This window comes from Seriola aureovittata, chromosome 20, assembly GCF_021018895.1.
Source record: "Seriola aureovittata isolate HTS-2021-v1 ecotype China chromosome 20, ASM2101889v1, whole genome shotgun sequence".
NCBI classification, from domain to species: Eukaryota; Metazoa; Chordata; class Actinopteri; order Carangiformes; family Carangidae; genus Seriola; species Seriola aureovittata.
Window position 1 is genome coordinate 13923918 of NC_079383.1, and position 25435 is coordinate 13949352.

The following is a 25435-nucleotide window of genomic DNA, read 5'->3' on the forward strand; positions in this document are numbered from 1 at the left end:
TGGCAGCGCTGTGCAGCTCAGCATCAAATGTGAGCGGGGGAGATCGACCAAACCGCGCCGAATACAGGCTTTCCTGGGGCGGCAGGTGGCCAGATGACACGGCTTCGGAGCTCGGCGGGCCAGTATCTTTCACTAGGGCCGGGAGGTTCTTCTTCAGCAAGACCGAAGGAGGAGAGAGGAGGCACGGCAGTGTTGCTGCATCTGTCCTCGCCCAGGTTCGCCGTTGTTGTACCAGCTGAGTAAACTGTAGCGTCCAGACCTGTTTGCATTGCTCTCACTTCCCCACAATGTCCCTGCAGAACCATGCGTACTCTGCTGTTATTATAGGCGCACTCGAGGATGAATAATGTCCCAGTCCCGGAGCTCATGCGGGGGTGAATGAGCGGAGATCACGACGCTTTAAAATGGTTGGAGATGACAAAGCCAGGCGGGCGGGAGGGCGGGCGGATAGGCAGGGAGTCTGCAGGATAAGGAGCGTGTTGCATCCTCCTCTGTCACTTTTTTGTGGGATAATTTGTGCCTGTAGCTTGATGACAGCTGCGATGTGCGTCGGGTCTTCTCTGTGTTCTATATGGACAAGTTGACGTGCAGATATAACAGACAACCCCGGTGTGTTTGTTCGCCATTGTGCATCCCTCAGCACATCCATTATACGCGGGGGGTCCCGTGGGCGTCGCAAAACGCGCTTGTGTGCATCGACGGTACCTGCATAATAATACAGAAAGACAAGGGGGGCTGTTTATAACGGGAAACGTCACTGTATCGCCGGCTTCAGCATACAACAGCATATACAGTAGCCTCTAGTACTAATTGGTCGCCTTCGCTTTTGAACTGTAAAGCACGTCTCCCGTCTATGTCTCTGTCTCTCTCCCTCCCTCCCTCTCTCTCTCTCTCTGTCTCTCTCTCTCTCTCTCTCTCTCTCTCTCTCTCTCTCTCTCTCTATCTCTGTCTCTCTGTCTCTCACTCGCACTCACTCAGCCTCACCTCTCTCCCATCAATCCAACGGTGCAGGACCTGCTTGCTCGTCCGCCGGTTACCGCAAGGCAGATGATGAGATGTCCGGGACCACTTCCCAGGCGGATCCCGTAGACGCCACGGCGCGCACGGTGCTGCTCAACCGGCCACAGAATACCAAGTTCTGCGACAACCATGTCAGGTAGGTGTCAAGTTGGTCTCTTATTAACTGCACCTTTTTGCTGTGATGCATGTCATGTGACTTCATTTGCACTTGGGTGTGCGCTGAAAGCAAAAAATAATAGCCTATGTGATGAGTTGTCAGCAGAGCATGTTGAACATTTGATGTTTTAATTGTTTCCCGGAAAGGTTTTAGTCGGTGCTTAACAAACAACAGCAAAATATCCATGTCACCGGACTTATGAAACCCCTGGTCGTGCTTACTACGAAGGTTGATACACTTATCATTACTATTCTTGGTGTCATACAAATTACTTTTTCTCAGAGAGGCTTTAAACCCATGTCACCAGGTTGAAGGTCATTACACCCTGTTCGCATGTTTTTCATAACACGTGCTACAAGTAGACTTTGGACCACTGAGGTTATGTTTATTTTTTCTTTTTAAACAGTTCCCTTTTCTTTCAGTTTTACCTTAAATCACAATAATATAAAGAATGTTGTTGAATGTTCTATAATTACTACAGCCTTACAGGAGAAACTCTATCAACAAGGCTGTTTAATAAATCACCTATTAAGCTATTATTTGCAGCTCTTCAGCATTCCCAAAGGGTGAGGCTGCCGTGTGCCTGAAGCCCAGTTGAAAATCACTGTTGGAAAAAGTGCTCGGCTTATCAACTCAACATCACTGTGTTGCTTAATCAGTACATCCTCATGTATATTTAAAGCTGTCAATACAAGTCATCTAACTACGCTTACATGTGTTTACATAAATTACAGAAAGTGACGTTTGGTCAAAGGTGTAGTCCGTGTTTGTGTTGATTGACAAACTGTGAGGGAGGCATTGTAGAATGAGTAGCCGTGGATTTCACAGGAGATAAAAGCTTTGTGATCTGATTTCTCAGGACTCTCGGTCAAGTGGTTAGATGTGTGATTATTCTTAGTCATGACCTTCTGTGGCATGAGCAAGAAGAAGTGGACCACAAATCTGGGACCACACTCCGTAAGACTATAATCATTTCACACGGTGTGTGCTGGTGTCTCTCGGTGCCCCCCCCCCCCGTAATGCGACACTAAACATTTGAGGGAAATTCCTGCTTGTATGTAGTTATATGGGCTTGACTGTGATCATAAATAGTAAGTCATATTTTTGATCAGTCAGATGCCAATGTAATTTCACCCCTGTATAAAACTGTTGCTGGCGCTGTACGGAGCACTTGGTTCATGTTCATGAGAGTGGAAGGCGGGTTGTTGGTCAGTTGACATGCAGCGGTCCGTTATTGTCAGGAGATTCAATTTCACTTTTAAAAGAGCCTATTTCAGGTTTACAAATAAGATTAAAGCGGGTACTTCCTGGCTCATCTGATTGGATCACGTGTAGTGTCCTGCCCACGCTGCATGTTGATTGGAGAGTCAGGGAGCATTTGGCTCTGGAGGTGTGCCCTTTGATGTCCCTGCTTTCCTGTAACTCTGTAGTTTGTGTTTGAAAGGTTCGATAGCCTTATTGATTTTCCCGAGATTAAAGCCTTGTAGCTTTTATCTGTATACTCAACCCACCTCCTGTCCATTCCTTATGTCCTTGACTTCCATATTTCATTGTATGCAGTTGTTTTTAAACAACATGAGCATTAGTGCTGCTCTCCTGCGCACAAATGCAGCAAAGTATCTTGCTCATTGTTATTTTTTAACAAACATTTGCATTTCCAGGAAATCAACCTGCCTGTGTTGTTTCACTTAGAGGGAAAACTCCTCTCTGACTTCAGCCCAGTGTTTTCTTTTGACCTTAAGTGTACGAAGAACACTGACCTTTTTTTTTTAATAAAAACACGACAAAGCCACACAGCAGCAGGAGAGCATCACCCCTGCTGCTAACAGCTGTTAACACCGCCAGCAAGTTGAACATCTATAGTATGAAAAATAACACAGCCAGATGTTTTAGACTTGTTTTTTTTCCTGTTCCCGTCAAAACATGTATGTTTGTCATTGTGCGTCTGCGGAGTTTAGTATCACTTGTTTTTGATTAGATTAAGGCAACTTTATCTGTAGGATCATAGGTGTAGTATCACTAACTCTGAGGCAGAGCATCAGGGTCAGGATACTGTGTGTGTGTGTGTGACAGACTCACAGCTGTTGATGTGCTGGTTTGTGTGTAATGTCCTGCTCTTTGTAGTTTTGTGACTGTGTGAGCGAGGCAGACGGAAAAAGTGGGTACGGGTTCATCTCCTAGGAGATTCTCAACTGTGATGGAAGTGTGTGTTTCACCATTCACTGCATGCACATGGTGCACTCACACACAAACAAACACACAAAGACACACGCACTTTCCATTAAACAAAAGCCATTGCAGAAGCTCTTACTTTTCACTCAAGCCACACAGGAAAAAAACAGGCTGGCCTTGACTTGAAAGTTGACATTTTTATTTTTAGCCTCTCTAAAAGCTCTTACGGTAGCTCCTGGCTATAACAAGGCTAATCAATACAGTTGTCTGATCAATAAAGTTGATTGGCAGATAGGTCAAGTTTGCCAAGGTTTCTTGCACCTGTTTTCTGGGGCTTTGAGCCTAAATATAGATTGTTAGATTCAAAATATTGGTCTATTTATAGGTATGATGCAACTGCAGCCCATAATGGCTCTATTATATATTGATTTTGAGCTACAATATTAAAACCCAAATAGAGTTAATTGCTGTTCAGCCCTTAAAGTAATGTTGTTCGAGCGCTTCAGGTAAAAAAAAAATCATTAGTTCACAATTTATGCTTGAATTCGAACTTTTACTAATGCACTCATTGGCTCTGCGTCCTCCTGTCTAAATGTAAACATAGTGTAACGTCTCCTGTCTTCTTGTCTTATTCTGCAGTACCACCAAGTATGGGATTCTCACCTTCCTGCCGCGGTTCCTGTATGAGCAGATCAGGCGGGCTGCCAACGCCTTCTTCCTGTTCATCGCACTCATGCAGGTAAACCCCACGCACAAAACGTTAACAACAGCTGTCAGCGCTGTTGGCTTCAGAGTGCTGTTTGTTTGGCTGCAGTTTGGTTCTGTGGCCCACACAGGCTTTTAAAGAATAGATCTTGAAAAGTCTTGTTTTTTTTTTAAACTTACCCGTGTTCCCACAGGCCCAGTTATTTTTGAAATACTGTATTATGGATTTTTGAGAGATGAGAGAGGTTCTCTGGATGAAAAAAGTTTAAGATTCGGCCAAAGTGAACAGAATACAAGTGTCATTAAAAAAAAAATCACTTTTTTTTATGAGCACTGATACATCAGCATGAGTTGATTAGATATAACTTATTTACTTTTTTGCATGTTACTTGTATTCATCATTTTCCTCACAGCAAGTGTATCTTTATGACAGCTTTTAACACTTTTATGAACTAAAAAACATTAAAGATTAAGAAGAATTGGTTCACAGAAGACAGTAAATAGTAAGATGGTGAATTTCACAAAGTGTTGAAGTTGCTACCTGATAAGTGCGATATTTCCTTTTTCATGGATGGGAGGAGATGAGGGGAAGTTGGTTTTATTTTTTCTTCTGTGATCCTCACAGAAAATTGCGCTAGCTCCTATTGTGCTAACATGGCTCAACCCACCGCATTGTGTGATTTGAAATAAACAGACATTGGGATGTTGAAAACAATATTTATCTCAATAGATCTGTTATCGGTATCATTGTGCAAGCTGAACCAGTTATCCTGAAAAGCTAGCATGGATGTGTCTAATGCAGTAACAACTGTGATGGTCTCTTATGGGTGCTTCAATGTGCTCAACACTCTCCCTCAGCAATGATTTCTGAGTGTTGCCTCTCTTTGACTCTCTTCAGCAAATCCCTGATGTATCACCGACCGGTCGCTACACCACGCTGGTCCCACTCATCTTCATCCTCACCGTGGCCGGGATCAAAGAGATCATAGAGGACTATGTGAGTACAATAGCTGCACCTGCAACATGGTCAGAAGTTAGTTTAGGCTTTTAACTCATTTTTTTAAATGTTTCACATAGGAGAGAGGGACAGCTAATGGTTTTCTCGAAAGCTAATGCATCTTTATCTGTGTCTTTACAGAAAAGACACAAAGCAGACAACACCGTCAACAAGAAGAAGACAACAGGTATGTGTGTGCTAGTTAGTGTGCATCAACTCTATGTGCACTTTTCCATGAGTGTGCTTGTATCTATTTGTGTGGTTTTTGTTTTCCTTTCATGGCTGAGTGAATGGCTCTTGCCTGTCACTCACTATAGCGCAGGCCATGCAGCCCCAGACAAAAGTTTAGTCGCTATGAATACTGTATGAGAGCTGCTCTATAGGCTGACTGATGGCTCTGTTGTCCTTGTCTCTCAGTGCTGCGGAGCGGAGCCTGGCAGACAATCATCTGGAAACAGGTATCACTAACATCGCAGACTTCATCTTTGTCGCTCTCTCACTCATCACTCCTGTGCTTTTGCTTTCTCACTGCCCCCGCCCTGTTCTACGAGTCCGCTTATTGGCAGATGTGACCTGGAATAACACTGTGAGAAGTGCAGTCGGAAAAGATACATATTTACAAGGCTAACTATAGCAGTTGAAGCAGAAATGGTAAAACAATAATGGAATTATAAGGTAATGCAAACAGGCAAGAAAGGAACGTTAATTAAACAATAAATATCAGCAAGATAATAGTATTAGGTGTTGCATATCTTGCAGCCAAACACAAAGCATATCGGTTTGTTTAAAACTGGGAATGAACATCAAAGTTCTTCCTTTTTTTTGTGATTGTTAAATGTGTACATTCGTCTCAGAGAAGCTGCGTTTCTGTCTCATCCTCACCTGTTCTGCTGTGATCACGTATGTGCTCTTGGTTTCCAGGATTTCTTGTGTCCTTCTCTTTTTGTGTCCCGACTGTGGTCACTCAGTCTGTGTTGGCTCAGCATCTGTCTGCGCTTTTGGATCGTTGGCAATAAAACTCTTCCAATTTGTATTGATGTTTCAGGAGCCAGATAACAAGTGTGTCTGTTTGTAGTTTTTAGGCTTGATGTGTCCAATGTTGTTTGGTGAATAATTAGGTTTTGTCTATTGGTCTTACTTTTCTTCCAGGGAAAAATCTGCCAAATTAAAGTATCTGAGGGAAATTGAACCGAGTTTGTCACAATGTAATGTATGTTCTGAGATATTGAATGTGACCTTTTTTCTTTAATGAACTCATTAACTGAGTCCAGCTGTGTACAGTCTTGGTTCAGCGGATCAAATCAAATCAAATTTGACTCCTTGTTATGTGTGTGAAAACAGTAGAGAACAGGAATTGAAGGCCCAGTGTTATTCAGGGTCAGTACAGGTGAAGGAATTTGGTTCAGTTGCCTCGCTAACGTAGTAATGTTCATGTTGAGAAGAAGTGGTGATAAGTAGTTTCCCTGAAATATTCAATTTTCTTCTTTGCCTTCATTGCTGTCTAATTTGTTTTTGTTATATCATAAACTCTACCCAATATGATTTTGGAGAATTCTGTATTTCCTTCATTTTTTAAAACGGTAAAAAAAAAAGGTAAAAGTCTGCAAAAGGCCCAGTAGAGTTTTGCTTTGGTAGAAAGCCATGAGAAAGTTCCTAAGAGAGAGAGCTGTGTTTAGAAATCGATAATGCTGCAGTGAACGTTATCCACGATCGTGTTATTTGTTGGAGTCAAGCTTATCTCCCCTCCTGTGCACTGGGAAAACAAGTCTCTGCCTGCAGATCTCAGGAGAACAAGCAGCCTGAGGAACAAGACTGAGTAGTTTAGACTGCGCCTGGTGTAGCGCGCCGGCTCTGATAACAACTTCACCTGCGTTCCCAGACCTCAGTTTTCTGATGTTATCATACAGGTTTTTCTTTGTAATGGGGGAATCCAGAGAATAGTACTGGTCCTATTTTATTTATTTTTTTAACTTTTTCTCCCATTTGCTTTTGTTCAAATTATGTGTTATGTACGACATTGTCTCCCAGTTCTTTAAAGTAATTTTTCAAAATGCTGTAGTTTTGTAATATAATTGTGTTGGATTGGATGCAGTGCTGTGATTTGTCTCCTTGAAATGAGGTGAACCGTGAATGCCTCCTTTTCCCTTCTCCCTCTCTCTCATATCTACATGCTTGTAATCTTTGTATCTTGTTCTGGTCTGCCTCTGTTGCAGCCTAATCCAAACAGTTTAAGCTGTGCACCACTGTGCTCACTGTCACTTTATTTCATGTCTTCCTCTCTCTCTCTCTGTTGGCTGCCTCTTGGCTGGTCACTAATGAACTTGCCTGTTGTTTCCCCTCTCTGTCTTCCTCCCTTGCCCCCTCCTATTTCCCCCGACCCTGTCTTAACACCCCTCTTCTTCTGTCTCCCCACCTTTTTTTCTCCCTCACACTTTTGCAATGCTGCATCCTGGCCACTAGGTGGCAGTAGGAGACATAGTGAAGGTGACCAATGGGCAGCACCTTCCAGCTGACATGGTTATAGTGTCCTCCAGGTCAGACTCCAGTGTGTGTGTGTGTGTGTGTGTTTGTTTGTCTGTGGGCATACATATGCATTTGTGTATGTTTGCCTGTTAACATGTGTCCTCCATTAATGTATCCTATTATACTAATCATTTGTTGTGTGTTAGACGTTACATACACACATTCTAGGGCTGCAACTAATGACTATTTGTTATCAATCAATCTAGTCGTATTTTTTTTTGATTAATTGTTTAGTGTAAAAAAATCTCACTAGAACCTTAAGTGGTAAAGTGTTAAAATTGACCAACAGTCAAAAAACCCAAAAGGGTTCCATTTAAAATTGTATGAAATGATGTAAAAGAAGCAAAAATTCATATCTGTGAGGCTGTAATCAGCAAATGTCTAATCAGTGAATCAATTATTCATTATTCAAAATGGTCATTGATTGATTTTTCTGTCGCCTGATGGATTCATCATTTTAAACCCTACAATATTTTGATGCAACCCTGCCTCCTCTCCCCAGTGAACCTCAGGCCATGTGTTACACTGAGACCTCAAACCTGGATGGAGAAACCAACCTAAAGATCAGACAGGTACGACATATGTCAGTTTTTTTACAAATATATATGTGCAGCATAAACACTGTAACACCTACAATTAAAATAAATTAGGATTAGATTCGGTATTTGTGCCCCTTGAAAACTGTGGTGGGTCACGTGTGTGAAGGAGCTGCTAATCCGCCTGAAAAGAGGTCAATAATTTAGGTTTTAGTGGCGAGGTTGTTGTTGTTTTGGAAACATCTAATACCTATCACTGCAAGTAGATACAAGTGAGCGAATTAATTAAAGATGTTAGAAAACGTTGGCATCAACTTTCAGGGCTCTGTATCAAATGAAACTTTACTTCCTCACAGTCTTCTCATTTGAATCCCCATGGCTCACACACAAGACCTCATAGTGTTTCTCGCTCTCTTTCTGTCCCCTGTTTTTGTAATTAGTTTTTCTATTATGTACTTTATGATCATCTCATTGCCTCAATAAACTTCCCTCGACTTGTGGTTGATTTCTTTCCAGGGTCTGTCGCTCACAGCTAGTTTTCAGACCCTGGAGGATTTGATGGGCCTCTCTGGTCGTTTGGAGTGTGAAGGCCCCAACCGACACCTGTATGACTTCACTGGCACACTGCGGCTGGAGAACCAGAAGTGAGACCCACACACACACACACAGTTGTTTTGTCCTGATAGGATACTGATTGACAGTAGAGGTTGAACTGCCAGTGTTAAATGCTTAAATGCTTTTTTTAACATGTAAAGTATGTCAGTATCTAAATCATATCTTTGTGCAAGACAGATGTGGCTAAAACATAAGGATTAAATGACTAAGTAGTCATAGATTTTATAGTTACCATATCCAGTACAAAGCAAAAAAGCTTGAGAAGGGACTTAAAAGAAGAAAGTACTCAAAGTATATAGAGCATTTTTCTTTTGAATGCAGATATTATACCCACAAGTAACTTGGAAAATGCAGGTCGCCCCAAATCTGTATCCATTTATCATGTTTTGTGCTCATCCCTTCTCCCTTTTCTCCTCAGTCCAGCTCCCCTGGGCCCGGACCAGGTGTTGCTGCGCGGCGCCCAGCTCAGGAACACTCAGTGGGTTGTGGGAATCGTTGTCTACACCGGTCATGACTCCAAACTGATGCAGGTAAACTCAGTGTCTTGTCTGAGTTCAGTAAACGGTCTGTGCATAATGTGTTTAAAATCCTGCCGTTGAAATATCTTACAGCCAAAGAGTTTTGGAGTTGGCTTTGATATTTTGTGGATTTCATGGGACTACTTTAGAGCTTTTAATTAACTCTGTGACGCATTCATAACTGGGAGCATGTCCAAGGCGAGATGTACTTTTAATCTTCAGCTCCAGTGTTGCGATTGCTCACACATTCTTCTGCCAAAATACTTTTAATATTAGTTTTATGTTTGTATTTATATATGACAAATTAAATTAGAATGTAGACTTTTTCCCTAGACAGAGTAATGTAACTCAATAAAAACCTAAAGTATTGTGTTTCTCACTTATACACCGACCTGTCCACCTCCCAGAACTCCACCAAGGCTCCACTGAAGCGCTCTAATGTGGAGCGGGTGACCAACATGCAGATCCTGGTCCTGTTTGGTATCCTGCTGGTCATGGCTCTGGTCAGTTCTGTTGGCGCTGCCATCTGGAACAGAGAACACACTGAAGATGCCTGCTGGTACCTGTCCCGGGCTGGTGAGAACATACACGCAAACATACCACACTCCACTTTCTGGAACTCATGTCTCCTTACTGTGATGAAGAATTAGAATAAATACACAAATGAAGGGTCAGTAAATGAGGGATTATTGTGTGTGTGTGTGTGTGTGTGCGTGTGCAGGTGACATCTCCACAAACTTTGCATATAACCTGCTGACGTTCATCATCCTGTACAACAACCTGATCCCCATCAGCCTGCTGGTCACCCTGGAGGTGGTCAAGTTCACACAGGCACTCTTCATCAACTGGGTATGAATCATCTGTGTTTTATAATGCATGTTATCAAATAGATTAACTACAGGCGGTCAGATATTCCTGATAACTTTGCTTGTGTCTTTGTTTTTTTTTCCTCAGGATGTGGAGATGTACTACTCAGAGACAGACACACCGGCCATGGCTCGAACGTCCAATCTAAATGAGGAACTGGGCCAAGTCAGTTCCTCCCCCTCCTCATAATCATTGGCTAAAGCTCAGAATTACCATTACATGTTCAGTCTCAGTTAACACAGGCCTGTTAAAACGTGCGGTGTCAGCTCTCATTGCCTGTGGGCTGTTTGTCTTTTTCAGGTGAAGTATCTCTTTTCCGACAAGACGGGAACTCTGACCTGTAATGTCATGCACTTTAAGAAGTGTACCATCGCAGGAATAACATATGGGTCAGTCATTCTTTTTTTTTTGAAATACATTCTTGCCTCTTCGCTCCGACTAAAGGAAAATTAGCTTAGAATTCCACTAAATGCACTTTTGCACTGACCTTCCTTTAATCTCTAATTGTTTACCTAATTCATGTCTCAGACTAACCTGTAGTAAAGAATGAGCTGCTATTAATTCAGTTGACTGAACTCTTGCATGGGTGCACAAATGAACTAATCAACTCATAAGCTGATTCTGAACTGATTTCCTTTTTGCAATACAACCTCATTCATCACTGCAGCCACTTCCCTGATCTTGACTGTGATCGTTCGATGGAGGACTTCAGGTTGGTAAACCTTCTCCTCTGCCCGTCTCTTCCCTCTTCTCTTTCTGTTATTCTCCTCGTCATTTTAGACTCTGCATGTTCTCAGAAATGGATTTACTGTGTATGCGTTGATCAGAACATTAGAAGCCTGCAATGACACTTGAAGGCCAAAAATATGATTTTTTCCTACGCAATAACTAAAATAATTCTTCTTGTATTTTTTCCCCCTCACAGCAATCTGCCATCCAGCAGCAATAACTCTACAGAGTTTGACGACCCAACTCTCATCCAAAACATTGAGAAGGACCATGTAGGTGTCTCTGAAGCTTCTCTCATATTTCTTTATTTGAAGCCAAATCTGCTATGACTAGACTCTGGTGTTAATGACCGTGTCTGCTCTGGTTTGCACGTGTGCGTTCAGCCTACATCACCTCAGATCTGCGAGTTCTTGACAATGATGGCAGTGTGCCACACGGTGGTCCCGGAGAGAGACGGCACCCAGATCATCTACCAGGCCTCTTCGCCAGATGAAGGAGCACTGGTCAAGGGGGCCAAAGGACTTGGCTTTGAATTCACCGCGAGGACGCCGCATTCTGTCATCATTGAAGCTGTAAGTGTGTATCTGTGCACTTCACTGCAGTAACAGCTGCTCTCTGTAACAGCAGGGACTGACGTTTCTTTGTGTATTTCAGAGAGGAAAGGAGATGAGTTACGAGCTGCTGAATGTGCTGGAGTTTTCCAGGTAATACCCCATAAATATCCCTCTCACTCAGTAAATAATTCTGTGATATAAGACTGTAGTATGTTTTGAAACTAAACCCAGTGCTTCCTTTACAGTAACCGCAAACGTATGTCTGTGGTGGTCAGGACCCCCAACGGGAAGCTACGGCTGTACTGCAAAGGAGCTGTATGTTTATCTCATTATCCATTATCATTGGCTGTCAGTACTCCGAATGTCTCCAGACTATTTTTCATAAGGCATTGTATTTCAATTCGGGGGTAATTTCTTTGTGTTATTGCAGGATAATGTCATTTTTGAACGTCTGACTGAGGCATCCCAGTACAAGGAATTAACTGTTGCTCATCTGGAACAGTTTGCTACTGAAGGTAAAAAGTTTTTACCTGAAAACGCTTCTTTTGCTTCACTAGATGTTCATTTTCTCTGTGTTGATGTTGTTACTGATAAGTGATCTGTGTCTGCAACATCTCTTCTTATTATTTTTGCTTCACTGTTACTCAGGTGTAACTTTTTTGCTCTGTATTGGTGATGTTTTGGCTTTTGTCTTGTTTTTCAAAGGCTTTTTTCATCGTTTTGTTGAGCTGGTGCTTTCAGAACCGCACACGGCTTCACAGAAGAATGGACTTGAGTCACATACTTTCAACTCAAGTCAGACTTGAGTCAAACATCTGATGGCATCAGGCGTGATTAGGCGAAATAGAAAAATCTTGCTAGACTTGCCCCCTCCCGTGCAAGCCCAAACAGAAGAAGATGGCTAACGTCCACAGCATAGTTACACAAGTTCAGGCAAACTATCTGAATAGCTATCTGGTCACACTGAACGACAGTGACACATGCAGTCAGGATAAGGAGCGTACACGCTCTAATTGTACAAATTTAGAGTACAGAGACTGATTTGGAACAGGGTGCTGCAATTTTAAAACGGCATACTGAAGAATACTGTAGGGTCCAAAAGAGCGTCTTAGACTTCTTGACTCCACTGTATGTCAGGACTCGACTATGACTCAGAACTTTGTGGACAGGTTTTGTGATCTGATCTTCAATATAAATCAGAGTGTTAAAGACTTGACCTTGCTTAACCCCACTACAGTTTAAGGTTTAAATCAAATCAGACCTACTGGCCCCCGGGTTTCCTCCCTTCAGCCAGCTTCTCAGCTTTCCAATGGAAAAACATTGGACTATTCACCCTCACTTAAAAACATGATCTATTGCTGTTCCATGACCACAGTGATTGATCGCCTTCCTCCCCTCTGATCCACCCAGGCCTGAGAACTCTTTGTTTTGCCTATGTGGACTTGGAGGAAGGCGCCTATCAGGAGTGGCTGAAGGAATACAATCGGGTCAGCACCGTACTCAAGGACCGTGCTCAGAAGCTAGAGGAGTGTTATGAACTACTGGAAAAGGTAAACACACCTTCTCTCACTCTGTAGTGATGTGTGTGATTTGGGCTCTGACCTCATGTGACATGTTTTGGTGAAAGCAAAGCGCCTGCCAATCTTAAATGATCTTTATCTTAACAGTTAAACGTTAAGTCTACACCCCAGAATGTTGAATTTTAATGATAATTTGTGCTTGCGATTGCCAGGTAAACTTTCCAAGGTGGACGTGGTTATTTTTAACTAAACTTCTTTTTGTAGCACGTATGAAACTGAATAAGAGGTATTGATAGATTCATATGAAATCAAAGCAGAAAGAACATAACGGTTACCAACACACACAAACACAAACACACACACACGCTTCATGTTTGCCAGCAGGTGGCAGAGTGGCTCCATTATTTTCCACACTTTAACAACCGTGGTGTACTTGCCTAACAATGCTCACTCAGAAGCGCAGTTGTGGGTAAATTGTGTTTCTTTCCTTTCATCACAGTATAAGGACACATCCTGGTGTGCTGGAGAAGGTCGATCATTATGGAAGTTTGTTTGTCAGTAAAGTAACGCTGATGTAGTGGGAAACAGATTTCAGCTTAGAGTTATTCAGTAGAGGTTTGAACTTATAGGTGGGAAAACCAAGGATTTACAGGAGAGAGTCAAGGTGAGAAAAGTGAGTGAAGAGCAAAAAAAAGAGGAAGCAGGAGGAGGAGGGGAGCTCAGACTGGGAGACCACAAGGGTAATTACCTGCGCCAGCCTGCCAAAAGCCCCATAAAACTGGAGTCAACAACACAGTAGTGTTAACTTGTGTGTCTGTGCGAGTGTTTGTGTGTGCGTCCGAGTGTGTCTAATGAGGGTACACGAGCATTTAAATGCTGAACAAATTAAAGCAAGGAGGGAAAGGTAATGGGTTACTTCTTGGCACGAAGACACAGAGTTGGTACAGAGGTCTAGATTGAGCTGCCCGCTGGCATCGTTCTCATCCTTAAATTAGATATGGATGATGTTCTCTGGAGAGAAAGAGCCCTCACATACAGGCTGGTGATGTCTGGCTGAACTTGTAGCTTAAATATGATTTATGCTAACCTACTTTCCCTCCTTTGTGCCACATTTCGCTCTCACAATGTTTTTTGAATCTCATATCTCACGCTCCTCTTTTCCACCGACAGAACTTGATGCTGTTGGGCGCTACAGCCATAGAGGACCGTCTCCAGGCTGGCGTGCCAGAGACCATCGCCACTCTGATGAGGGCTGACATCAAGATCTGGGTCCTCACCGGAGACAAGCAGGAGACTGCCATCAACATAGGTGAGTGGAAAGCATCTAAAAATAAAACACTATAGATAAAACACGACTTTTAGATCACATGGGTAGTGACTTATATGAATGCAGCGATAGGGTGGAAGCTGTAGACTGGCGTGCAGCAGTGTGTAAGAAACTGTATGTGTTGTGGAGTTAATTCAATTATGTGGGCTGTGAAATGCCAGACATGCCTCCAATCTCTGAGCGAAATGTGCCAGCAGCCAGTCTTCCAGTGGTAGAGGGGACAGTTATGACATTAGTTTCTCTTGGCAGTCGGTTTGTGGAAGATGTCCAAAAAAACAAGGCTTGAAAAACAAAATCTTCTGTTCAGTTGGGACTTTCTCGGTCCTATACTAATCCCCTTTCATTTTCCACACACTTGTCTATAGTTAAAGTGACATCTTTAGTTTCCAACATGATTTTCTCCTGTTTTTTAACACTTGTGTTAGCTTTCTGCATAGTGGTCAGCTATGTTGCTATGTTTAATTGGAGCATGACATAGTTGATGTATGCGCAGCAGAACACTGCAGGCTGATAGACGACAGAGGGATCAGGTAGCTGTGTGTGTGAAGCAGGACTCACTTGAACATGATACCATTTTTTTCCACCTGTGTTTTGAGTTTGAGCAAATCTAATCTCACTCCCACCGCCCACTCTCTACCTTCCACTATCGGTTTCTGTTTCTCAGGTTACTCCTGTCGTCTGGTGACACACGGCATGTCCCTCATCATCGTCAACGAGGACTCTCTGGATGTGAGTAGACCCTCCTCCTCCTCTTGCTGACCTCCTTCCCTCATGTCTGTGTACACATTGTACAGTATTGGGACTTTTTGTGTGTTGTGTGTTTTACAGTAGCAGTAGGAGGGGCGGGAGGGGGTCTTAGGAGGGTTACCGTGGGAACTAGGGTGTGGTCCACTGGCAGATTGGTGGGTGTGGCTCATTGTATGCTTACAGGTGCAGGTAATTAAAGTCTCTGGTGTCCCTTTGGAGAAAGGGATGAAAAGAGACAAACATAGAACTTTCACTTCTTTCCCTCCTTTCCTTCCCCTTTTCTTCGGTATCTTTCATAAATAGTATTCTCACTCTATTTGTGACACACACACACATGCAAACACCTACATATAGTCAGTGTGCAAGCAGTAGTTTAAATTGAATGTAATGTGAAAATATTCCTTTAAAAAGTCTGTTAAATTTCGACAAACTGAACGGTAATGGTGGTTTCCTGCTAACGTTGCGAGCACCCAGTTCACGTTACGATCTGTCGCCGTGTTAGCCTAAACAAGCTAACATTAGCCTTTGTGAACGTTATGTGTGGAGCTTTGCTACAAGAGACGCCAGTTCACAAACAATAACGGTAACATTTCAGGACGTGAAAGTTTTGACACGTTAATATAAAGTTACCAACTGAAACTCGCTCACCTTGAATTCTGTGCACATGTCTGGCTGTCTGTCTTTGAGGTGCTTAGATAAGTTTGAGGTTTTTCCTGCTTTCACTGGAAATGCTCTGTGGCACCGTTTTCGTACTGGCTTCATCTTGTCTATAACTTGTCCCCCGATGATCTGCGTCAAATACACCAATATCTCCATACGCCAGTTTTGGTGCGTTTTTGTTTATCCGCACATCGCAGCAGACCTGTTGCTGCACTTGCCGCCGTCATTCCACGTGTTGCTGTTGTTGTTTACTGTGCCTGCCTTCTTCTCTTTGACTTTGATGTCAGAGTAGGACGCTGTCAGGGTGTACCTACGACACTTTCTTTACCTTCGGTACCTGTGGTACTTATGACAACCTGGTACCAAAGTATCGGTTCTCATGACATTCTCAGTCTAACCTATGTTTAGCTAAAAGCCAGCAGACTGCACAGACTGTATGTGTTAAGCCTATTGATGTTCCTGTTAGACTGAGATCTGAGACATGCTTTATCTCCAGATTAGATTTTTACCCCAGTTATGTGTTCTTTGCATTCAGGTTTCATGTGTGACTTTACCTAAGTAACTTGATTGACGTTATGTGTCTCGGTGTCTCTTTTTTCACACACTCTCACGCGCAGTCCCAGACATATGTGCTGACACTCGCACACTAACAAGTATACGCACACACACAATCACAGTGTGTTCTCTTTTACAAAGTTTGTTTACATGTGAGATGGGGGAGATTAAGGCTCATAAATTTTAAGCGTATGCACCGTGTGTGTCTGTGTGTGCTTGCGTGTATTTGTTTATGGGTTTGTGTGTGAGTGCCGGTTTGTGGCCCCAAAGTGTGTGTTAAACCTTGATGTAGAGACATCTTTGTTTACATTCATAACTTTCTTGCTTCATGTAATTCACTGCAGAAGTGGTGGGTGTCTTGGACTGTGAGTTTGTAGAGTGATTTGTTTTTATTAGTCTGAAGCGTGATGAATGTGACATTAGCGACCCCTGTGCGGTTAACATTGCATCCATAAAAGGATTTTAATGTTGGTAAGGACATCAAATTTAACTGCACAACTTCACACCTATGATCATTTTGCTTTCCTGTATTACAGCAAACCTCTTGTAAAAGAAATTGCTGTGAAGTGTTAGGCCTTCTTACATGTATCAGTGAGGTGTCTGGAAGCTCCTAGACTTTGGGAACTGCTTGTCAAAAGCCAGACAGCATGCAAAGCCACTTAGACGCTGGGTAAATGGATTTGGACAGGGTTAACATTTCAGGGTAATAAGGGTACTTTAGCCTGAGAGTTATCTATACATTTAGCACAAAACCAATACAGTTAGAACAGTAAGTGGATCATTGTTAATATAGTTTGGAAGATTTTATTAGCAGCCTGTGTGCCATATTCTGTTATGTGCTGAACTGTTCCAGTAAACATTTCAGTCTGATTGCTGTTTGGTCAATATAGTCTGGGTCAGAAAAAACATTTGGCTTTAACAGATGATTACATAAAAGTTTTTTCTGTCATTTTTCCCACCATTGTATATTGCTTATACATATTTGAAATTCTTGTCTATAAGCTTTAATTGCAGCCTAAGGATATGTTATGCCTGTCTTCCTTGGGAAATTTCCATACAGAGATTACATTTAGACATAGTCTAATCTATTTCATAAGAAATTTTTCCAGGGACAAAAAAGATCTCCTTGACAGCTGAATAAATTGTAATGCGGATGTAGCAATAGAGGATTAAGGTCATTGCTAAGAGGTTCTGTCCAAAGAAGGGACTTCCAGTATAAACAAAAGATAGAAAATTTCGAAATCACACATTTTTGTTAATGCTTATTAGAGTTAGGACAAAAAGTCATACAAATGCCCCTTCATTAATAATAGAGTGCTAAAAAATCCACAGAATATGTTCAGAAAGGAAAGATTGTGCACTAAAGAATTGGCTTGACACTCACTATGACTGGAATTATACTGAAGATGATTTTGTGTGACGTAGTTTGAGACTTTCCTCATGTCAAATGCAGACAAAGACTTTCCATTCATTACGCTGCATTTAGCAGCAACTTGAAACAACTTGGTCGAGTAAGGACTTCATCTTTCATCTGGAAAGTCTGGCTTCAGTCCACTGTAATGGCAACAGTCCTCCCTGCTGATGTGTCCTTCAGCAAGTTTTTGAATGTTCACTAGCTTCGGGGGCGGGGGGATGGGGGGTGGGGGGGTGGCTGCCGCCCTGTATCTGACCCAGACGTTCCTGTGGAGAAGATAAAGCACAAAAGGAAATGTCCCATTTTGGAATTAATAAAGCACTTTTCTGTTGTAGAAGATGTTTAAGATAAGAAAGAGTGTCTTTTTTTGTGAAGTGGATGTATTAACACATTTCTGTTTGGCACTCGGAGACAGAGGGACAGCTGGTTGACATGAAACATAAACCATGGGTCATGAGTGGAATTTTTCATGTGACAAGTGCAGAATTTACAGTATGCTTTAGTGCCTGGGACCATTGTAGCACCCACTTTCAAGTGGGTGTAAATGAAATGCAACAAACATGAGACAGAATAAAACCTTTGACAAACCATCACAACAAAAGCCAGTTAAAAAAGGGGAGAAATGCTGGTTTACATTCATGTGTACACAAAACACAGTGATGACACCTCACAGATAATCAGATATTAGTCAGATCAGATATCTGGTATTCTCACCTCATTAAAGGTCATATTAATAGCTATGTGCAAACCTACATTTGGACATATGGATGTAAGAGAAGAAACATTCTCTCTCACGCGCATACATGTGTACGTGCTCGTGTGTGCACATGGTGTCACAGTCATGCCTGTCGATCAGGAGAACTTCAGAGAGCTCTGGTTGTGACTGGTGGTCGGTGCGGATGAAAGCAACACTGTCTTCAGTGCAACACTTACCTTGCACTTAAAATAACTCGCACCGGCTCAGCTACTTCATACATGTGGGCCTTTTGAAGTGTAACCTGCACGTGAGCGAAAACAGAAGCTTCTTATCAAAATCACACCTCAGAGTCGACCTCTTGCCCCCCATTTTATAAAATGTACCCCACATATATCATAACCTCTTTCTGCTGTTAGCAGCGTGTGAAGGCTAATCTTCGCGGTAGATCTTGCAGTTGCCAGACTTGGCGCCCGTCCTCTTCCCGACCAAGCCCATTCTCCGCTCCATGTCTCCTTCACACCACTGCCTCCACATCTGTCAGCACCCTCTCCTCGCACAGGAAGCGACTACACAGCGTCTGTGGTGTGTGAAGGGAAAAATGTGTGTGTGTGTGTTAGAGGGAGAGTCAAAAGGAGAGCAGGAACAAGCAACAAAATATGGTGTTTATCTTTGTGGAAGTGGGTTTGTGAATAAAACAAGGGGAGTGTTTATTGTACTTCATGTAGGAGATAGAAAATCTGGATAGAGAAAGAAAGGGGGAGAAGGAGGGGGAGATTTGGCAGAGCCATGTGAAGGCGATGAGTGAGTGGTAATGCGATCCCCTTTTGGTGCTCCTCTGCATCAAAACAAACCCTGTGAGCAATGCCTCCTGGGTAAACGGTTTGTGACCACTGAAGCTGTGACAAGCGCCATCTGTCACCTTCACAGCACATGCCACACACAGATTGACACAATTTTTTGTGGCCTGTCTCCTTCTGTTTAGTCAATACTGAAGCATACGAGCATACCGATGTGAAAAACACACACACACACACACACAGTTTACCCTGGATGCAGTAGCACATGATCACACTGATCAGCCTGATAGTTCTGAATATACATTACATCTAACTTTCCCACAATCCCCCTCTCCCTGTCACACTGCCCGCAGTACAACTCTTAAATAAACAACATCTCTCTTCTGCTCATTAATCATCTTTATGCGCACACACATATGCACACAAACACACACATGCACATATGCACACACATGCATTTTGTAGTGCCTTGCATGAACTATTGTTCTGGCATTTCTCAATTTATAATAGCTTTTTGTACACCAGGCCTCCCACTGTTTAAGACCACATGTGTGTCTGTGTCTGTTTTTTTGTCAGCTGTGTGTGTGTGTGTGTGTGTGTGTGTGTGTGTGTGTGTGTGTGTGTGTGTGTGTGTGTGTGTGTGTGTGTGTGTGTGTGTGTGTGTGTGTGTGTGTGTGTGTGTGTGTGTGTGTGTGTGTGTGTGTGTGTGTGTGTGTGTGTGTGTGTGTGTGTGTGTGTGTGTGTGTGTGTCTTTCTGGCACAGACAGCAGAGGATGTGGGTGTTTGCACAGATGCGCAGTCTGATAATTAAACGGTATATTAAATCTCACTGGTGACAGAATCTGCACCTCAGATATGAATGTCTTTCTCCGCCTTCTTTTCACTCAGCAGGTCTCTCCCTCTTTCAGCCTTTTTCCTGGTCTTGTTCACACTCCTTGTCCTTCGTCGTTCCCCCTTTCTTTGTACCTTTTCTCATTTATCTTGCTTAGTCCTTTTTTGTATATTTTATCCTCTGTCTCTGTACATTTGTTATCGTGGTTCTAGCGATTGAGGTCTCTTTGATTGCAGAGGGTGGCCTGGAATGGATCAACATTTGGCTTCCCCCATCCTTACTGCGCTCATTCATACATATATTTATAGTGTGTGTGTGTGTGTGTGTGTGTTTGTTTGTTCTTATGCATTTTATGGCAAAGTATGCAATGAGAGAGGGTGACCTGTGATATCTCAAACTGCCTCCATGCCCTGCCCATTCTGTGATCCAAATATAAATCAGATAAAATTCCATGCAGAGGGGCCTGTGAACATGGTTTACAAAGCGTGTGTGTCTGTGCGTGTTAGAGTTTCTGCCCTCTTTGAGGTCAGATGCACATGAAAAATAAACATTTATTTTGGAAGTGAAAAAAATGCTTGCTAACGAGATCTTGTCATAATCAAACCGGTGCAATCAAAGAATTAAGCAACGTCTCCAAAAATAGCAGGTAATTTAGTGTGAGAAAGAGGGAAACTACATAGTCATGCATTTTTCTTTGGTCTGATATTTGTTCTCTTTGAGAAAGTGCTAACAGATCGTGGACCCTTGTGAGCTGTTTCTTTTCATGTTAAGACAACGGCCTTTTTTTTTTCCAGAAGAATACAGTTAGGTCTGGACTTGCTGTATTTAGTGGGCGTCTGACTGTTAGCTTTAGGAGCTAACTAGTGTTTGTACCTTAGTTACCTTTTTAATCTTCTATAGCTCCCTGCAGACTTAGCCTGGTTATTATCCCGGGTTATCTTCGCCACTGCTAAAGCTTTTACTGGACCTGCTGTGACAAGTCACTGTGGCGTATTAGCACCTCAGTGCTAAGCTGGTGAATGTTTGCGTTCACGTGGGGGTTGATCCATGTATCTGACTCGCTTTCTGTGCTTTTATGACCCAATCAATACGCAGCTCGATATTATAATGAATATGAGAGAGCTAACCGCTGAACCATCGTTAAATTTCTCGAAACAAATTGAAATGTAGATGTAGAATTTCCAACTGTCCCTGAAAGCTCCAGCTCACATCATGTCGGGAAGAGCTTCACAGCATCAAACCCCATATAGAAAGTTGTACAAGACTTCAAGGATCAAACATGTGTCACAAACATACACCACAAACATGTGTCATGTACATTGTTTTTATACAGTCATTTTTCACTTATGTGCTGTTTACTCTGCATGATGCAGCTGAGGCTTTTTGTGTCCATTCCTCTGTGACAGGGTGAGGACAAGCAGGGAAAAAAAGATTTTGTCAGATTCTTATCTCTCACACATGCACCACATGTGTACACACACACACACACACACAACCCTTGTTCACTTTCATGCAAACAGACACACGCACATACATGCATACACGTGTTTTACCCCTCTATAAAAACACATGCACTTCTCTCACACACACATACACACACATAGCCCCTTTGAGTTTCACAACTCTGACAACCTGTAATCTCCTTTAATCCTTTCATTATGTTTTTGTTTTCCTTTGCCCTGTTTGGGGGAAAAAGGTGAATGCAAACAGGAATTCCGGCATACAAAGGAAAACACACAGCCTCAGGCTGAGAAAACAAGAGCAGGGAATTTTTGGGAAGAGGAGGGATACTTATGTGTAGAGGGAACACGTGTGCATCGCTATTTGGCAAGAAGAAGAGGGGCTGCATTGTTGATGTGATTGTATTACATACGTGTATATGTGAGTGCGGTTGTGTGTGTGGACTGTGTTATCTCTTACACATGCTGATTGTTTGACAGGGGGGTCATCTCTCTGGAGGTCACTGGACTCCCTCTGGTCTCATGGCTGCCAATAACCCACCGAGAGAGACTATGTAGATTCTTAACGGCGCCAAATTTTCAAATGTTTGTGCACTTTTTCATCTTCAGTTTAGTCTTGTGTAGCTGATTGCTGTGTGTTTGGTTGAAATTTCCATGTTTCCACAAACAATTCATGTTATTTGGCATTTCATTCCACGTTATCCCTTATTTATTATGTGTATAAGCTGATTTCCACATGCACAACTAACAAATCTGTCCCCAGGTAGAGAATAAGTGAGCTGTTTGCGACAGCACTGGCTAATGCTTGATGGATAAAACATTCTTGTTCCATCTGTTTGGTGGTGGAGTGATTCTTAATGGCTTTTACCTTAATTCATCTAATGTTCTTCTTAATGTACAGAGCTCTTCGTAAACAATAAGTCAGAGCCGGAGCTATTGAGTAGAAAATAGGTGTTAATTGGCCTGACCTGTTCTGACATTAATAATTGAAATCTGACAATTGATTCTTGTTGTTTCTTGTATTTGTTATTGATCAAGAACGGCCGAACAACTGTGTGTGAACAACTAATGGATCGCTAAAGGCAAGGTCGACACATATGTTGTAATTAGACTACATTTATGCTCTGTAACATTGGGATGCCATGGAAATCATAATTTAAGTCTGTGTGTGTGTGTCTGTGTGTGTGTGTGCGCGTGTGTGTGTGTCTGTGTGTCTGTGTGGGCCTGGTAGCCTGTAGCGTGCCTGCTCCTCCACATGGAATTCATTACATCTCCGTGGGATGTTTATTTTCTCTATTAATCCCTGTTCCTCTATTATCAAGAGCTCCATCAAAACTGCCCCAAACTGCTGCCCTTCAGGCGAGCTGGCATTCACACAAACACACACACTCCCACACATTTACACTTTGCTTTCGTAAATGAACGATGCACGAGCCTCGATATCAGTCCAGTCTGTGATTATCGTTCTCTCTCTCTTTTGCCATTTTTCTACGCGCTGTGATGTGTTGCTGCTTTGTGAAGGAAAGATTTAAGATTTGATTTCACGGTTGAACATGCCTTCAGGACGTCGTAGCATCAACGTGTTGTGATAATCTCTACAACAACTGTGAGGTTTATATTGCCATTCTTAATTGTTTAGCACACACAGAAGCAAATTCTTTCCCCAGATGAAAGGAGCCTGTTCAACCAGGAGCATGTGTCTTCCATTTACTGCCAGTGGTTTTGACCTTTCAACAAATTGGTCTGCGTGTTTTGATTTGTGTGATTTGTATTTTCACCACTTTAGAGGCCACAATATCCTCAGAAAAACATATAACCTGAACATGTGGTCACTTGTAAAGAGCCGCTGCCAGATCGCATAAGAAAAAGAGTCACTTTCAGGGTGAGATTTAGATTTATAGATTAGATTAGGATTTAAGATGGTTCGAGGTTTGCTTTTCACTGGTAGCCAACAGCATCTCATCAAACATGCTTATAATGTGTTTGTGTGCTGTCTTGAAATAACAGTAACAAACAGACTCTATCTGCAACATCTTTTTTTCTTTTTTCTTTTTTTTTTAAACTAAACTGTAAACTCTCTAACTAGTCTTGGAAGTTGAGGGGGAAAAGAGCACATCTGTCCAATCTTCCTTACTACAAACGGGTTTAAGAAAAACTCATGTCTCTTTGTCTTTGTCTCCCGGTAGGCTACTCGTGCCACGCTGACTGCTCACTGTTCGTCGCTGGGTGACTCTCTAAGGAAGGAAAATGAGCTGGCGCTCATCATCGACGGTCAGACCCTGAAATATGCGCTGTCCTTCGAGCTCCGCCAGGCCTTCCTCGACTTGGCATTGTCTTGCAAGGCTGTCATCTGCTGCCGGTAGGGAGGACTCATTCAGTACACATACACATACAAAAGCACACTTTGGATTTATTACAGTGTATCTGCACTGGACTAGAAAGCTTGGAAAAGTATCGAATTCTGAGTTGACAAAGCACAAAAAAAAAAAATTAATTTGATGCTTTACTTTATTAGCTTTATTAGCGTTCATCTTTTTATTGATATTTCAGCTTTCAATGAGCTTATGTTTGGAAGACATTAATGAAAATTTATCCTTGGTGCAGTAAATGGAATCATTCAACAAAAAGGAAATGACAATTTGTCTTGGTCATTTTTGATGAAATTTCATGCTGTTGAAACGGAGCGTGGAAAAATAGGGCAAATTAAATCAGCGCCCGGTGCCCGTAAAAGGATCATGAAAGCAGAAAATCCTACGTAAACGCACACGAACTTCATAAAAAAGGTCAAAGTTTACGTCTTGTGACCAAAAAAAACTGAAACTAATCAGTCTGCAAGAAGTCTAGACAAAGTCTGGAATTTAAATCTATCAGGAGGATGAGCTCTCAGAAACATTTTTTACAGATACACAGCATCATTGTGCCGTTGTGGGAAAACCCCTATTTCCAAAGAAAAAGGGGAGATGTTGTCTACTGAAATTTGCAAGCTCCCAAACGCATTTTAATTCAATGTTTTGACCTGCAGTGTCTTTTTTAGGTAAAACCCTGTTAGCTAGATTTTGTCCTGCACCTGTTTTTGCTGTACAGACGCATTAGGCAACATCTATGACATGAATCTCGTTAAATGCCAAAACACATAAGTCTAGCTTGAGTGTTGGCAGGAGAAGGTTTCATAGGTTTTTTTTTTATAAAGTACGCAACTGAAAGAAAAACGATGAGAAAAAAATTCAATTAATCTCACCGCAGACAGATTTTTCTCACTCTGTTGTGTACGTGGTAGAGAGAGAGAGAGAGAGTGTGTGTTAGTGTGTGTGTCAATGCACAGGCCTGCATACCTACATGTGCATGTGTTTGTAAAGGTTGTCGGTTGCCCACGGTCAGCAAATGAATGAGGATGATAAAAGGCTGCACAGCAGGAGTAATGTAATACAATCAGCTGCATGGAAATGTCAAAGTCATGACTCACTTACTGCTGGTACACCAGGAATGGGTACCAGTGCACACACACACACAGACACAGACACACACACACAGACACAGACACACACACACACACACACACTCACACACACACACACACACACAGGCATTGCCATTATACATTTCCATTGATACAAAGTGCACTCTGTTCATACAATGTTTACTGCATGTTCCCTTTTTTGGTCATGTTCCACTCAGCACCAGCTGTGATGTTTTAATAAAAGAGTTTCCACTCGTCTTTTGTGTGCGTGTGCGTGTGCATGTGTGTGTGTATGTGTGTACAGCCAGGAGGGAAGTAATTGACTCTCTTGCATATCCAGCCCATATCCGGACTCAGGTCTCACAGGCCTTGCAAACAGCCTCCAGGTTTCTTTCCTCCTATCCTTCACTCCATCCCTCTCTCCGTGCACCCCTTTCCCTCCATTTCTCTATCTCTCCTTTCCTTAGCTGGGGCTCGGTATCAAAGATCAATTCTTTTTTTCTTGCAGACCAAAACATGCCAGCAGAACAGAAGTACTGAAAGTTGGCATCAAATATCTTAGGTGTTCCGATCGAT

General features: G+C 42.4%; 1 protein-coding gene across 6 annotated transcripts in view; it reads left to right on the top strand.

Moving 5' to 3' along the window:
- Positions 1 to 25435, top strand: part of atp8a2 (ATPase phospholipid transporting 8A2) — a 49651-nt gene that overhangs the window by 6705 nt on the left and 17511 nt on the right. For 2 of the 6 annotated variants that reach the window (XM_056364992.1, XM_056364995.1), the window contains 23 exons: positions 1012 to 1156; positions 3989 to 4088; positions 4953 to 5051; positions 5193 to 5238; positions 5469 to 5509; positions 7512 to 7585; positions 8077 to 8146; positions 8627 to 8754; positions 9144 to 9255; positions 9651 to 9819; positions 9965 to 10092; positions 10198 to 10275; positions 10411 to 10499; positions 10778 to 10822; positions 11036 to 11111; positions 11223 to 11411; positions 11494 to 11543; positions 11639 to 11708; positions 11824 to 11908; positions 12804 to 12943; positions 14084 to 14222; positions 14905 to 14969; positions 23589 to 23761. In XM_056364992.1, coding sequence (XP_056220967.1) covers positions 1012 to 1156; positions 3989 to 4088; positions 4953 to 5051; positions 5193 to 5238; positions 5469 to 5509; positions 7512 to 7585; positions 8077 to 8146; positions 8627 to 8754; positions 9144 to 9255; positions 9651 to 9819; positions 9965 to 10092; positions 10198 to 10275; positions 10411 to 10499; positions 10778 to 10822; positions 11036 to 11111; positions 11223 to 11411; positions 11494 to 11543; positions 11639 to 11708; positions 11824 to 11908; positions 12804 to 12943; positions 14084 to 14222; positions 14905 to 14969; positions 23589 to 23761 — 2311 coding nt within the window. Of the gene's footprint in view, positions 1 to 76; positions 216 to 978; positions 1157 to 3988; positions 4089 to 4952; positions 5052 to 5192; positions 5239 to 5468; positions 5510 to 7511; positions 7586 to 8076; positions 8147 to 8626; positions 8755 to 9143; positions 9256 to 9650; positions 9820 to 9964; positions 10093 to 10197; positions 10276 to 10410; positions 10500 to 10777; positions 10823 to 11035; positions 11112 to 11222; positions 11412 to 11493; positions 11544 to 11638; positions 11709 to 11823; positions 11909 to 12803; positions 12944 to 14083; positions 14223 to 14904; positions 14970 to 23588; positions 23762 to 25435 lie in introns of those variants that run through there. The other 4 variants (XM_056364997.1, XM_056364994.1, XM_056364993.1 and 1 more) reach the window with 4 other exon arrangements.